At 37.9% G+C, this 14,437-nt stretch overlaps 1 protein-coding gene across 1 annotated transcript; it reads right to left on the bottom strand.

Annotated features, from left to right (window-relative positions):
• Positions 1 to 3,576: 3,576 nt before the first annotated feature.
• On the bottom strand, positions 3,577 to 4,092 carry LOC114761081 (uncharacterized). The gene has a single exon (XM_028950402.1). It carries the CDS (start codon positions 4,090 to 4,092, stop codon positions 3,577 to 3,579), a length of 516 nt encoding a protein of 171 aa, XP_028806235.1.
• Between the last annotated feature and the right edge of the window lie 10,345 nt (positions 4,093 to 14,437).

The raw sequence follows: 14,437 nt of genomic DNA, 5'->3' as shown, positions 1-14,437 counted from the left end.
GAGCTCGGGATAATTATCTTTCATGTCGTCTTCCCTCTCCCATGTTGCTTCTTCTTGTGCCAGATTCTCCCAGATGACTTTAACCATTGGGATAGATTTCCCGCAGCTGTTTTACTTGACGATCAAAATCTTTACTGGTTTGATCTCCCAAGTTAGGTCATCTCGCAGTGTGATATCTTCATATTCTAAAACATGAGAGGGATCTGGCTGATAATTCTTTAACTGGGATACATGGAAGACATCATGTATCTGACTAAGATTGGGGGTAGCTACTTTATATGCCACCGGTCCTACTTTCGATAGAATCTGGAAAGGTCCGATGTATTTTGGTGACAATTTCTTCAATTTCAAAGACCTTCCTACTCCCGTTGTCGGAGACACTTTCAAGAACACATGGTCTCCTATATCGAAGGTCAAAGGCTTTGCCGAACGTCCGCATAACTTTTTTGTCTGCTTTGGGCCGTGAGCAGTTTCTGTCTAATCGACCTTATCCTTTCAGTTGTTTGCTTGACTAGGTCTGGCCCATATAGCTTTCGCTCCCCTAATTCTGTCCAACACAGTGGGGATCTACACTTGCGACCATACAAAGCTTCATACAGAGCCATTTGTATACTGGAGTGATAACTGTTATTATAAGCAAATTCTACAATGGCAGATAGTCATCCCAGTTACCTTTGAAATCCAATACACAGGCTCTCAACATATCTTCCAGTGTCTGTATGGTTCGCTCTGTTTGACCGTCTGTCTGTGGGTGATACGCTGTACTGAAACTCAGCTTGGTGCCCATTGCTTGCTGCAGTGCCTTCCAGAATCGGGATAGAAACCGAGGATCTTGGTCAAATACAATCGACTCTGGCACTCCATGTAATCTCACAATTTCTTTATATATAACTTGGCAAGTTTTTCTGGTTGGTAGTCTTTCTTCATTGCCAGAAAATGGGCAGACTTCGTTAATCGATCAATAATCACCCATATCGCGTCATATCAGAGATGAGGTATGGGGTAACCCCATGATGAAATCCATCGAGATACTATCCCATTTCCATTCTGGAATATTTAGAGGATGTAAAAGCCCTGGTGGTCTCTGATGCTCCGTTTTGACCTTCTGGCAAGTGAGGCATTTAGATACATACTTTGTTATGTCCTTCTTCATGCCAGGCCACCAAAATATACGTCGGAGGTCTTGGTACATCTTCGTCATTCCCGGATGTATCGTATATTGCTCTTATGTGCTTCCTCCAATAGTTGTTGCCTGATGGACTCCGGAACATATACCCGTTCCTTATACTTCAATATTCCATCTGGTGACGCCTTGATCGGATCATCCTCAGCTTTTGTTAGCTTAATCCGAAGTGTATCAGCTACCGGATCATTTTTCTGGGCCTCTTTGATTTGTTCTATCAGCTGGGCTCCTGCTCTCATCACTCTACTTTCTAAGTCATTAGTTTCATATGGGACAAAGGTTCCCAATCTCTCACATCTTCGATGAGTTTCCATTCCTGAATTATTAGGAATGCTACTTGTACTACCTTTCGGCTTAAGGCGTCAGCTACCACATTAGCCTTGCCCGGATGGTATTTTATCTGGTAGTCATAATCCTTGAGCAACTCCATCCATCGCCGTTGTCTCATGTTTACTTCTTTTTGATCTTGCAGGTACTTAAGACTTTTGTGGTCACAATATAGTTCAAGGGTTGCCCTATATAGATAATGCCTCCAGATTTGTAAGGCATAAACTATTGCAGCTAATTCTAAGTCGTGAGTGGGATAATTCTCTTCATGAGACTTTAACTGTCGTGAGGCATAGGCGACTACTCGTCCTTGTTGCATTAATACACACCCCAATCCTTGCTTGCTAGCATCAGTATATACAACATACGGTAGGGTTGGATCGGGAATTATTAGCACAGGGGTCGAGGTCAACCTCCGTTTCAGCTCTTGGAAGCTAGCCTCACATTTATCATCCCACACGAATTGCTAGTTCTTACGTGTAAGTTTAGTTAGGGGCTGTGCAATTCTCGAAAAATCTTTAATAAATCTTCTATAGTAACCTGCCAATCCCAGAAAGCTTCGTATTTCTGTTACTGTTTTTGGTTGCTCCCAACTCAAAACTGCTTCCACCTTACTGGGATCTACTGCTACTCCATCTTGGGTAATCACATGACCCAAGAACTTTACTTCATTCAGCAAAAACTCGCACTTGCTGAGTTTGGCATATAGCCGTTTCTCCTTTAAAATACTTAGAACAATCCGTAAATGCTGTTCGTGCTCCGCTGGTGACTTGGAATATACTAAGATATCATCAATGAAAACCACCACAAACTGATCTAAATATGGCTGAAAGATCCTGTTCATGTAATTCATGAAAATCGCAGGGGTATTCGTTAGTCCAAAGGGCATTACCAAGAACTCGTAGTGCCCATACCGTGTTTGAAAAGCGGTCTTCGGAATGTCCTCTGCTTTAATCCTCAGTTGGTGGTAACCTGATCTCAAGTCAATCTTGGAGAACACTGTGGCACCAGCTAATTGGTCTAGCAAATCGTCTATTCTAGGTAGTGGGTACTTGTTTTAATCGTCACTTTGTTGAGCTCCCGGTAATCAATGCATAACCTTAGGCTACCGTCCTTCTTACGAACGAATAAGACGGGTGCTCCCCATGGTGACACACTGGGCCGGATAAAATTCTTTTCTAATAGTTCCTCTAATTGCTTCTTTAACTCTGCCATTTCATTTGGAGCCATACGATATGGGGCTTTGGAAATTGGCCCTGCCCCAGGTACTAAGTCAATTGCAAACTCTACCTCTCGCTCCGGAGGTAACCCGCTAATTTCTGTCGGAAAGACTTCCGAAAAATCGCATACCACGGGTATCTCTGATATGCCTTCTTCCACTTCTATGTACAGAGAAGAATACCACGTACCCCTGACAGCCATGTCTTAGGCAATCTCCAGCTTGGGCTCCCGTAATCAAGTTCAGTTTCACCTCGGTATGAGGGGTTAGCTCATGGGGAGGAAAAATCAAAGTCTTATTCTTACAGTGAAGGAGTATATTATGGGTAGACAGCCAATTCAGACCAAGTATCACATCAATCTCATGAAAAGGCATACATATTAGGTCAAGTGTAGTGCAACAGTGGCCATACCGGACAATACAATTTAGGCAAACATCAGACGTATAAACTTTGGTGCCCGTAGGAGTAGCCACACATAAATCATATAATAATGTGTTAACAGCAAGGCCTATGCGCTTCACGCATTCATATGAAACAAAGGAGTGGCTAGCACCCGAGTCAAAGATAGCATGCACAAGGTAATTATTAACTTGAATCATACCTTGTATCATCTCAGGTGACTTATCAGCCTCTTCCTTTGTGAGGGCAAAGACCCTCCCTTGAGCTTGGGGCCTCGAGCCATCCACATTAAGGGGGCACTCCCTTATATAGTGTCCTGGCTTGCCACATCGGAAGCACACTTTTGACCCATCAAACAGGGTCGATCTCCGTGGTTTTTACCACAAGTGCTACATTCCTTGGTCTGACGTGTGTAGTGCTGCTTCCTCCTTACCTTACTCCTCCTCCTCATTTAGACTTCTTGGAAAAGATAGGCTTTCGCCTTTTCCTATTTCCTCCAAAAGAAGTCCCCTCTGGTCCGCTCCTTGTTGCTGGTCCTTCTGGTCTAGGAGCAGCCCTGACTAGCGCCTGGTGGTTCAGGCTACTTTCAGTAATCCGGCAGGCTTCCACTGCCTGGTTGAACTTTTCAAGTTGCCGTGGAGCTACCTTCTCCCTCAGCTCCTGCCTTAGTCCCCTTACCATTTTCTCTGTTTTCCACCGCTCATCATTGCGGAGTTGGAGGTAGTTTAGAGTAATGGAGAGCCTCATGTACCTGTCTAGGTACTCATCGAAGGACTCTCGAGGACCTTGTTGAATCATCAGAAATTCCACCTCTTTTTCGTCTCTTACTGACTGTGGGAAGTATTTCAAATTAAAGTGTTCCTTGAACACTTCCCAGGTAATAGGGGTTGCATTCTCCTGGAGGATCATCTCGGTGTTCTTCCACCAGCGATTAGCTTCACCCTCCAGTTTGTAGATAGCCATCTGAGCTTTTCTCTCATAAGAACATTCAAGCACATTAAAAATCTTCTCTAGCCGAGTAATCCAGTCCTCAGCCACTTGGACATTCAATGTCCCTGTGAAACTCGGGGGATTCTGTGCACTGAATCGTTTGATCCACTGTCTTAGTGAATCAGGATCCCCTGCAGGTCGTATCTGCTCAGCTACCGGCTCTTGAGGTTGAGCTGGCTGTGGTGCTTTGGCCACGCTTGGCCCGGGCTATTGCAGCTGTGCTATAGCTGCTGTCACTGCGGCTGTTATGGCAGCATCGCGTTCCTGGTTTTGGCGGGCTTGGGCTGCCTGAATTTCTTGCATCACCTTCTGTTGTTCCTCCAGTCAGTCCATAACTAATTGAATCAGGTCAATAGGAGGTTCCCTTGCTACCTCCCTTGGTTGTGTTTCTCTTCGGGTTCTCACCATTTTACTTAACTTTTTACTACAAGAGGAATAGAGGAATAAGATTATTACTTGGTTATCAAAATATTTTATACTAAGCTATGCTTCATATTTGTACATAGATAGGTTTCAGGTATAATCATCCAAAACATAGATCATCTAAGTCACATATACAGTCATCCACTCAAGATAGGGGAGAGAAAGGAAAATAAGAAGTAACAAAAAGCTCAAGTTCGTCCAAGATCTGATCAAAGCTTCCATAGGCGTCTTGCTTGGAATGGTCACCAATCAACTGGATCTGATCCTGCCAAACAGGGGTCCTTGGTAAAGTGTCGACTAAGGCCTGTCCCCACATCTCCTCATCTATCTCTCCCTTGTCCTGGTCAGCGACATCACTATGTAACAATCGTACGTAGTAAAAATAGCCCATGTAAATGTACCCATACTGGTTCTGGGAGATGTCAATCTGCCTCCCCAGCTTACAGAGCTCCTTAAAAATAGCCTGATAGGTGTGCAGCTCCTTTGTGACTAACCGTTGCCTCTTCTTCGAAGGCAGGTCCTTCTCTAAGATCTGATCACGGCGCACTACTCTGATAGGTTGTGGCTTCGTCCCACTAGGGCCGGCTTTGTCCGGGTTAAGTTTAAGCCCCATAGCACTCCTAGCTTCATCATCCTCTAACCTTTTACTACCGTTGGAGTCTACCTCGGGAATTATATCCTCTACCTCCCAGAGAGGCTGATAATATTCGAGTGGTGGAGTCGGGTCATCAGGGTCAGAAACATATGGGTGATACCAGTCCGGGTATGGTTCCCCTGGTCCTCTCTGATCAACTGTACCCCCAGGAGAATCATGCTCACAACAAGCCATATCCTGTATCAAGGTTAGTCCAATGCACACCTTTCACGACATAACACATCACACACAATCAAATATGCATTATCCTAATGCATTACCTTATCGAACAATACATATAAAAGATAGTCCATAACCTTTGCTCTGATACCAAAAATGTCACACATTCATTTTAAACCCTATTATACGTCCTTTAGAACTATTTGGAATCGTTACACGATGCTCAAAGTAGGTAAAAACCAAGATTTAAAATTTTGATTTCGGTACTATTCATGTAACCCTTAAAAATCAGGTCAACTTTGAAAAATCATAACTAAATGTAGAAAAATCAGAACAGAGTGGTTCCAAGTCTCACGCAAAGCTTATGAATGCTCTACATAGGAAAAATGTTCACAAGTATCAATTTCTCACAGATCAATGCTAGTTTCCACGCAATTATGTACTGTTCATTTAGAAAATTCTGAAATTCCCAGTATTTTTATCCAACTTTGAAAGGGCATAACTCTTTCTACAAAATTCCAAATTTAATGATCTACCACTTGATTTAAAGATAAAAAAATATGATCTATTAGTCTGCCAAATTTCAAATCCATATTCGAACATTTGCTATTTATTTCCTATGCACCAAGTTTGGTCCTTTTTAGTCAAATGTTATCCCCTAATTACCTTTGTAATGACTCTTTCATAACCTTTTACCCATCCTTAATTATTTGAGGCTTAATACAAGCTTGAACATACATTCTACTAGGCTTTCACATGTTTAAACATAGACATACATGCTTGGCTCCCCTTAGGAGCTATTATGCAACAAACATTTCCAAAGTCATAATATTACATAACAAGTTCCAAAAATTTACACTAGGGTACATTAATTGTTCATTAGGTCTCCGGGACAATTTCTTTGCCTTTTCCCTTGCTTGAACTCCCTCCTAAGTGGTGTTAAACATAAGAGTGAGATTTCAAAGAAATCCCAGTAGCACAGAATCACAATTATCATGCATTCCTGCAAACACTACATGCAATGCTTTTGTGCAGATATCTTGTTCATATGTTCATGCTTTTATGCCATGGAAAGTAAGCTATCATACACATATTCAATGGACATAATGCCAAGGCAACATAATTCAAACATTGCAATCAACATTTGCAATAAACTTAGTCACATCACGGCATACATTGCACACATTCACATTAACACATCAATGTAAGCAAGAAAACAATCAAAGTGTAATTCAATGCTACCTTTTGGTACTTGGTCCTTGATTTCCTTTAAGTTCAAGATGTTTTCTTGAGGATTTGGCAAGGTACCTATCAAACCAACACCAATGCCAATCATTCCACAATTATTCAAACACATTCCCTATTACTTAAACATTAAACCCTTCTTTCTTGGGATTTTTGGCCTAATTGTTTTCCTTTTGATTCAAGAAACCTCCTTGGCCATTCCTACATGGTTTTTCATGTAGAATTCAAATATCAAATCAAATTTTACAAAATCAAATCCCTTCCTTATGTTCTGGTCAAAACAGAAACGAATTTTCCAAGGAAAAATGTCAAAATTTCCAACTTTGATTTTTAATGCTTCCAAATTCAATTCCTCCATATAACCCTACACAAAAACGCCCAAGGAGTTCAATGGAAGCATCAAAACCATCAAAATCTAATCATAATTCCATATATTCAAGATGGCTGAACACTTCCTATTAGGTTCATAAATTTTCATGTTTGATTCCAATGAATTTGAACACACTTCCTTAGCATAATCCTACATACCATCACATTTTAAATCCATTGGGACCATTAAAACTTATTGAAACAATTCCTACCCTTGAGTTCTTGAGTTGGCTGAACTGAAAAGTCATAGTTCATAGGGTAATTTCTTCCATAACCCATTCAAAACCGCACCAAACATCAACAACACAACTCATACTCAATTTCCTATCCTTTCCTAGCACTTCCAGCACAACAGAAATGAAACAGCACTTCCCCCTCAAATTAAGTCACGGTTTGACCATGGAAAAAGCATCAAATTAAAGCCTAAACATACCTCAAGGAGTCTTGGATTAAAGCTTGATGATTAACCTTGGATTGGAGGTGATTTGAGGAGTGTTTGGAAGCCAAGAAGAAAATTGTGCAGAGCCTCCCCTCTATTGTCCCAATTTTGTCCGAATTTTGAGTGCCTTGTGGGGGTATTTATAGAGCTCATTTGCTGCCCAAAAACCTGCCCTTGGGCAGCTATTTCTGCCCCAAAATAAGTGCAAAGGTCGGCCAAAATGAAGAACAAATCCTAGCCACACATGCTTTGACTCACTTTCCAAGAGAGTTGATCCAATGGTTGAAAATTTGCCCAGCATACAAGCCAGCTGTTCTGATCATGGTGAGCACGAATTTGGGTCTTGTTGGATGCTAACTAAATGGTATAAACTGGTTAGGAAGCAATGGAATTAGTTAGGGTAATTTAAAAATTCATTCGGTCACACAATACCCGATTTCTTGCCCTCTACTAGGAAAAATAGCTAGGGGCTTCAAAAATTCCATTTCTTTTCATGATAATTCCCTATTTATTCCAAGAGTGTGATCTGGAAGTTTTGGGAATTTTTCAAGACCTCTAGATATTTATTTCACATTTTCTCCGAAATGGGGTCCTTACCGATAGGAATTCGGAAATAAATTCCCCATAAAGTATTTCCTGTATTTTCAATACTTGGAAACAATTTTATAAATTCATATATATTCCTAGGGAGTGTATCCATATTTTTCCTTGGATTGTTGGAGTCCTTAGGTAATTAAAATAATTTTATTACTTTAATTTCCCTTTATTTTTCCCTATTTTCCCAAAAATAATTAATTTTTTGGGAATTTTCACCAAAATTTATTTTGGGCTATTCTCACGCCCAAAACATCATTTGTGACTCAAAAACCTCTAATTCCATTTTTTTCTATTTTTAAGTAATTTTTGGAAACTTTTTCCAAAATTACCTTTTTGCCCCTAGGGACCCGATAAAGTCGGTTTCGTCTCATTTTGGGTTTTCATGTTTTACTCATACCTTATGCTTATCAATCATATCTCATTTTGCACAGTCCCATTATTAGGGTTCTAAATTTTGGGATGTTACACCAAGTGTCACCTTCCTACTTAGTCTTGAAATTTCTCTCTTAATTAAGTAAATCATAATGTAATTAAATTCCAAAGTCAAGATCCTCTCCACTTAATGCTTGATACTTGGAAAGCTTTAATTACCATCTATTAGAAGCTTGACAAGTGGTGACTTGTGGGCCAAGTAAAGTGCAAGACTCTAGTCTTCACTTTATCGGTGCACTTTTACTCCAAGTTTGATTTCTTTTATATAATTACAGTGCCCTGGCTTCTGCAATTATTTTTTGTCAGATCCTTAAATTATTCTCCTTATTTTTATCTTCCCAAATTGCCCTATTTGTCTCAAATTTAATTTATCAATAATTAAATAAAAAGGAAAACTAATTTCCTTCTCTTTAGTGATTTTTCCACTTTTCAGAGGAATTGGGAAAAATCTTGGATTCTTGAGGGTCTACTTTTAATTCCATAATCTCTTATAATTTCTTAGGATATCATAGGAATTTTTTTGGGATTTTATTCTCCTTTCCAATATTTATTTAGAATTTTCCAAATAAAGGACCTTAAACTAGATTAAATCGCCCTTAAATTGCTTTGTAATTTCTCTAAGGGCAATTTGGTCTAAAACCAATTTTATAATCCCATATAATTCTCAGGGAATATTGTCCTTATTTTTCCTTAATTTTCTGAGGCTTGGAAATATTTTTTCATAATTATTCTTTACCAATTTTCCTTGATTAGTCAAACTTTTCATAATCGATTTAGAAAATTATAATAATTATTTTCCATCATAAATTTTCTATTTCTTCTTATCCTTTTTGGCCTTTAAATATTTTGGAATATCTCTGTTCCTAAATGTCATATTACTGGATGTGACAAGGCTTGATCGAATTCTCACCATAAGTCCATGACTCCAAGAATCTATCTTCCCTATGTCTGGGTACCGATACTGTCTAATCCTCATAGGGGATTTCTCTAAATCTTCTTCTTAAGTCAAAAGTCAATCCCTAAACAATTTACTTTGTCTTTCCTCAGATAATGTATAAGTATGCTTTAAATTCTATCAAAGCCAGCCTCAGACTTCATATAGCTATCCATAAAACACAATTTTAACATCAAATTTTCAATCTATCAACCCTTATATCACGCAATATAAAGTATAGCTCAAACATATATTGATAGAAATAACAAGCTAGGAACACTCAATTCCTACAATGATGCATCAATACTCAGTTCTTACTACCCAATACTAGATAATATGAATAAATAACTCATATTTAATTCAAATACAGTACCAAAGGAATAACCATCACTTGATTCATACCTTAAGTTAGATGAGGCAGCTTTTGAATCTCATGTTGTAGGAGGGCAGAAGTTCTTTCTCTATTATAAAGTATCAAGGCATCTGTTGTTCGATGACAGTGCCTCATATACTGTAACACCTTACGTTTACGACCTTATATTGTGCCAAGTTAAGATATTCGGAAGCGCAATTTAAGGTTACCGGGTTGAAAAACCTGAATTTGAAAATTTCTTTTCCGCATTACTATTCACTGTAACCTTAAACTTGGCATAACTTTGGAAAATCATAACTAATTCTAGAAAAATCGAAACAAGGTCGTTCCAAGTCTCACTCGAAGCCCTTAATATCATCTATCAAGGAAAAATGATCTCAGGTTCCACTTTAATCAGAAACGCATCCGTTTTTAATTTCAAAAAGTACTGTTCATTTGGTCATTTTTCTATTTTCCAGGATTTTTGCCTAACTTTGGAAAGGCATAAATTCTTACACAGAGCTCCGATTGTGGCACTTTACCACTCATTTTAAAGGGAAAAATAAGATCTATTTGCATGCCAAATTTCAGGGAAAAAGTCAACCAATTGACCAAGGTCTTCATTGGTCAAAGTTTGGTCAAATCTAGACCATTTTTATCCCCTTTTTCACTAATTCTAACAGCATTTCGTTTTTCACTATAATCATACCATAATCACATATAAAGCTACTCTACCATTAATATACATTCAAAAAGGTTATCATATCATGTATTCATGATCAGAGTATGCTTACATGGCTTGAAAGATAGAGGTTCAAAACCGTATAATACAATACATAATTCATAACTTCCTCAAGCTATGATTATTTCCTTTCCCTTCTCCTTGGCAGTAGTGGCACCTAGGATATCATGTTATAGGAGGAATGAGATTTCATAGAAATCCCAGTAGCATTGAACATACAACCATCAAGTCAACATGCATAAGATGTCATGCTACATGCAGTAAAATAACATTTCTAGTCTTTATGCCATGCCATAACCATTCTGTATCCATGTCATCATATCATGGAGCATATAATCATTCTGGTCAAAACTCAATCATGCAAGAGCCAAGGCATACATTGCAAGGAGTTCACATCATCTGGGCATAAACATTCTCATGGCACATAAACACACATAGCAGAAACACCAAATGCAGGTCAATAAAATAATTGCAGTTCACGCTACCTCAATTCCACGCTTAATGTTTCCTCCTTGTTTCCTTGCTTGACATCCTCCTAGGTTTCCAGAAAATTGCCTATCAACCATACAGTAAGGGTATGGTAAATTCCATATCCAGTATATCATTCTTTCTCAATATAATGCTACCCTTGTGCCTTTCAATTTATAATTTCTGTATACCTTTCCTAATCCTTTGACTATGGTCTAACCAAGCCTTAATCCTCAATTAAGGTCTTGGAATTCTTCCTTAATCCATGATTAATCATGCTTTCTTGGTTAATCACTAACCCTTAATCCTTAATCCAATATTTAATTAAGGTCCTCAAGTCACATAGTCATTAGTACAACATAATCTTCTAAGATTAAGTCACTAATCCCTTATGGATTAACCATTAATCATTCTCTAATCAACATGATTAACCATTATTCATTCTCTAATCAACATGATTAACCATTAATCATTCTCTAATCAATATGATTAACCTTTAATCATTCCTTAATCAACATGATTAATCATGATTAATCATCCTTCAATTAGCATAACTAATCACTAATTACTAATTAATCAAGGTAGCTAACCTTAATTACTTACTAATCTTTAATCAAATAACACGATTAATCTTAGCTATCACTAAACCATAATTAATCAAGGTAATCAATCCTAATCTTCCTCAAATAAATAATTAACTAAAAATAATTAACACTTAGGGAGGTAAACGTACCTTACTTAGCTCTTAATCGGTGATTAGAGGTGTCTAACTTTGCTTTCTCCCTTTCTCTCTCTTCTTTCTTCCTTTCTCTCTCCTAGAACTCAAGAACACAACATTCCCTCTCATGCAACCCACTTTAGCCGAATTCTTCATGGAAGGTGGGTATTTATAGGCTTTGATATTTCAAAATTCCAAAAATGCCCTTCGGGAAAAAGATGCGATCTCGGCCGTCCATTTTTTCTACTTTACACATGGACAAATCTTAGGGCACACACCATAAGAAGTTGACACATGGATGGACACCTAATCACCATGTGATTTTCATGTGGAAATAAAATATTATTTTAATGTTTTGTCTCTTATTTCCCTTTATCCCCTTGAACAATTTGAAAAATTTCAACTTTGTCCTCCCCCTTTATTTTTGGCCGAAATATTACTCTTAATATTGGAAAAAAAATGACTCATCCAATAATCAGTGCAATCCACTGATAATTTGTGTATTTCCGGTCCGATTTTCCAACAATCCTGTCCAATTTACTGTCACAAAATTTTGATTTCAACACCTCATTAAATTCCCCTCATTCCAAGGGTATTCCATGATTTTTCTCAAGTTTTACCTCCCTCTATAATTTTCTAAATTTATTCCGTCAAAAATCACTATTCTACCGATAATAATTCGGTAATAAATATTCTTTAAGCTAACCTCTATACATCCAAAGGTGGGAAGTAATTTTATAAATTAGGATAATATGTCACATAATTTATCCCTATTTTTCCTTGAATTTTTGAGGCCTCTATATATTTTAAATAATGGAAATTGGCTAATTTTCTTTAATTAACCAAAAATTCCAATAATTACAAATAATTCCCTGATAAATTATTTTTTAATCCTATATTCACCTTCTAAGCCTCAAACATTATTCTGTACCCTTCTTTCTATTTTTCATGATTTTCTGGGAATTTTCAGGAATTTCGGACATTATTTCCAATACTGCCCTTTCTTGATTGATCTTTTCAAAAATGACCGTTATGTCCCTATCCTGATTTTTCCTCATAGCCTGGATCCTCTACCAGTCTACTATACTATTTGGCCTTAGTCAGTCACAAATCATTCATCAATTAGAATAAAATTATCAGGGTGTGACATATAGTGCCCAACCTCACCATATTTATAGCATGTATCTGATCTTGCCAAACAAAGCTTGCTCTCATGCTGTTTTCAACATAGGTTACATCTTTTTAGCCTTCTTTGTAGATGGAATCTCGTTTGTTTATTGCTTCTTCCAGTCCGCTTGTTCATTCATAGTCTCTTCCCTTTAGAAGTACTTCTAGGTTCGAATTTCTTGTTCCCAATGGTGTCCTCCATCATAACTTGGTGGTCATGGCCACTTTGTAGCACTTCGCAGACTTCTACTACTGTATTGAAATCCATCAGTTGCATAGGGACAATGCGTTTTTATTCTTGTGAGGGTATATGATTGTGATTTGTCAAAATTTTTATTCTTTTTCAAAAGTCTAAGTGTTTTATTTATCTCCCTATCCAATGGATAAAATGTTTTGTCCCTGGTCATGCACCAAAACCAACTAAGAGAATTGAACTAAAACAGCAAAAGTAAGAATCAGGTCCAGGCGCCGTGGCCTTTGTGACCGAAAGTTACTGAGAGTTGAGGGAGAAAGGGAGCTGCAGCAGATTCTGCAAAGCGCTGCGGTTCTTTACATTGAGAGTAAGAGAGAAGAGGTGCTGCGGCGGATACACTGAGGCGTCGCAGCGTCTGTGGCAGAATGATGAAAAATCAGCTCTGAGTTGTATCAGCTACCCCTCAAACCTGAAATCATTCAAGAGCAATGATTATAAAGCAACCGAGGCAAACCTTGGAGTAAGAATGGCTTCAAATTAAAGCAATGAGTAAGTTACACAATGAAAAATAAGTATGATTAGCCAAAAAGTCAAGAATCCAAATCCAAAACCTTCTAATTATGCAGTAACTAAAGAAAAACCAGAAACACACAACCTAATTCTATCCTAAGTGCACTAAAACATTACAAACACCAGGGAGACAGAGTTCCCTGGCAACAATGCCAAAAATTTGATCTTATATTGTTTAAAACCAAATTTAATACTATAAGAATGCAGCAAAGTAGCTTCCAATCAGAGGTCGATCTCAAGGAACTCAAGAGTCCAATAGTGTTATTAAGTGACTAAGTCACAATTTAGGGAAGAAATTAGGTGAATGTATTGGCAACTGCGATGAAATCATTTCTAAGACTGTAATCAAATGCTACTAAAATCAGAATTTAGAAAAGAGAATGTTTTGAGATTGGAAATCAATGAGATGAACAATTCCTAAGAGGTATAACTTTGCCTTCACTGCCTTTCTTGCATCAATCAGAATTTAAGAGCTTTAATTGAATTAATTTCTGATGAGGTAAGATTGATTAAATGGAGATTCAGCCACTTCCAAAAGAAATATTAACCAATACTTCTCAAGAATTCAAACACAATGTATAAATCCATAACTAGACCTAGCTAAAGAATCATACATCATTACTCCAAATCAAGAAGATAACTTCTGAATACAATTAACCAAATCTCAACTCACAGAAGTGGATAGAAAGGAGTCTGAATCTAGAAACAAAGATTGACAACACAATTAAAATGTTACCGAAATTAAACACCTATAAACTCTAAACTCTTCCCTGTTTAACCATGGCTCAGGCTCCATTATAACTCCTGGAAATCCTTGAAGCTCAGCTAGACATAGAGGATGAAAGACTCAAGCTG

The sequence above is a fragment of the Neltuma alba genome, unplaced genomic scaffold (genome assembly GCF_004799145.2).
Source record: "Neltuma alba isolate B1F8T4 unplaced genomic scaffold, ASM479914v2 tig00011080_pilon, whole genome shotgun sequence".
Taxonomy (NCBI): domain Eukaryota; kingdom Viridiplantae; phylum Streptophyta; class Magnoliopsida; order Fabales; family Fabaceae; genus Neltuma; species Neltuma alba.
Note: the sequence above shows the minus strand (reverse complement) of the source record. Positions and strands in the feature narration are given on the sequence as shown.

Coding starts and splice junctions, on each gene's coding strand:
- LOC114761081 (XM_028950402.1), bottom strand. CDS start 4,092: ATGGCTATCTACAAACTGGAGGGTGAAGCTAATCGCTGGTGGAAGAAC.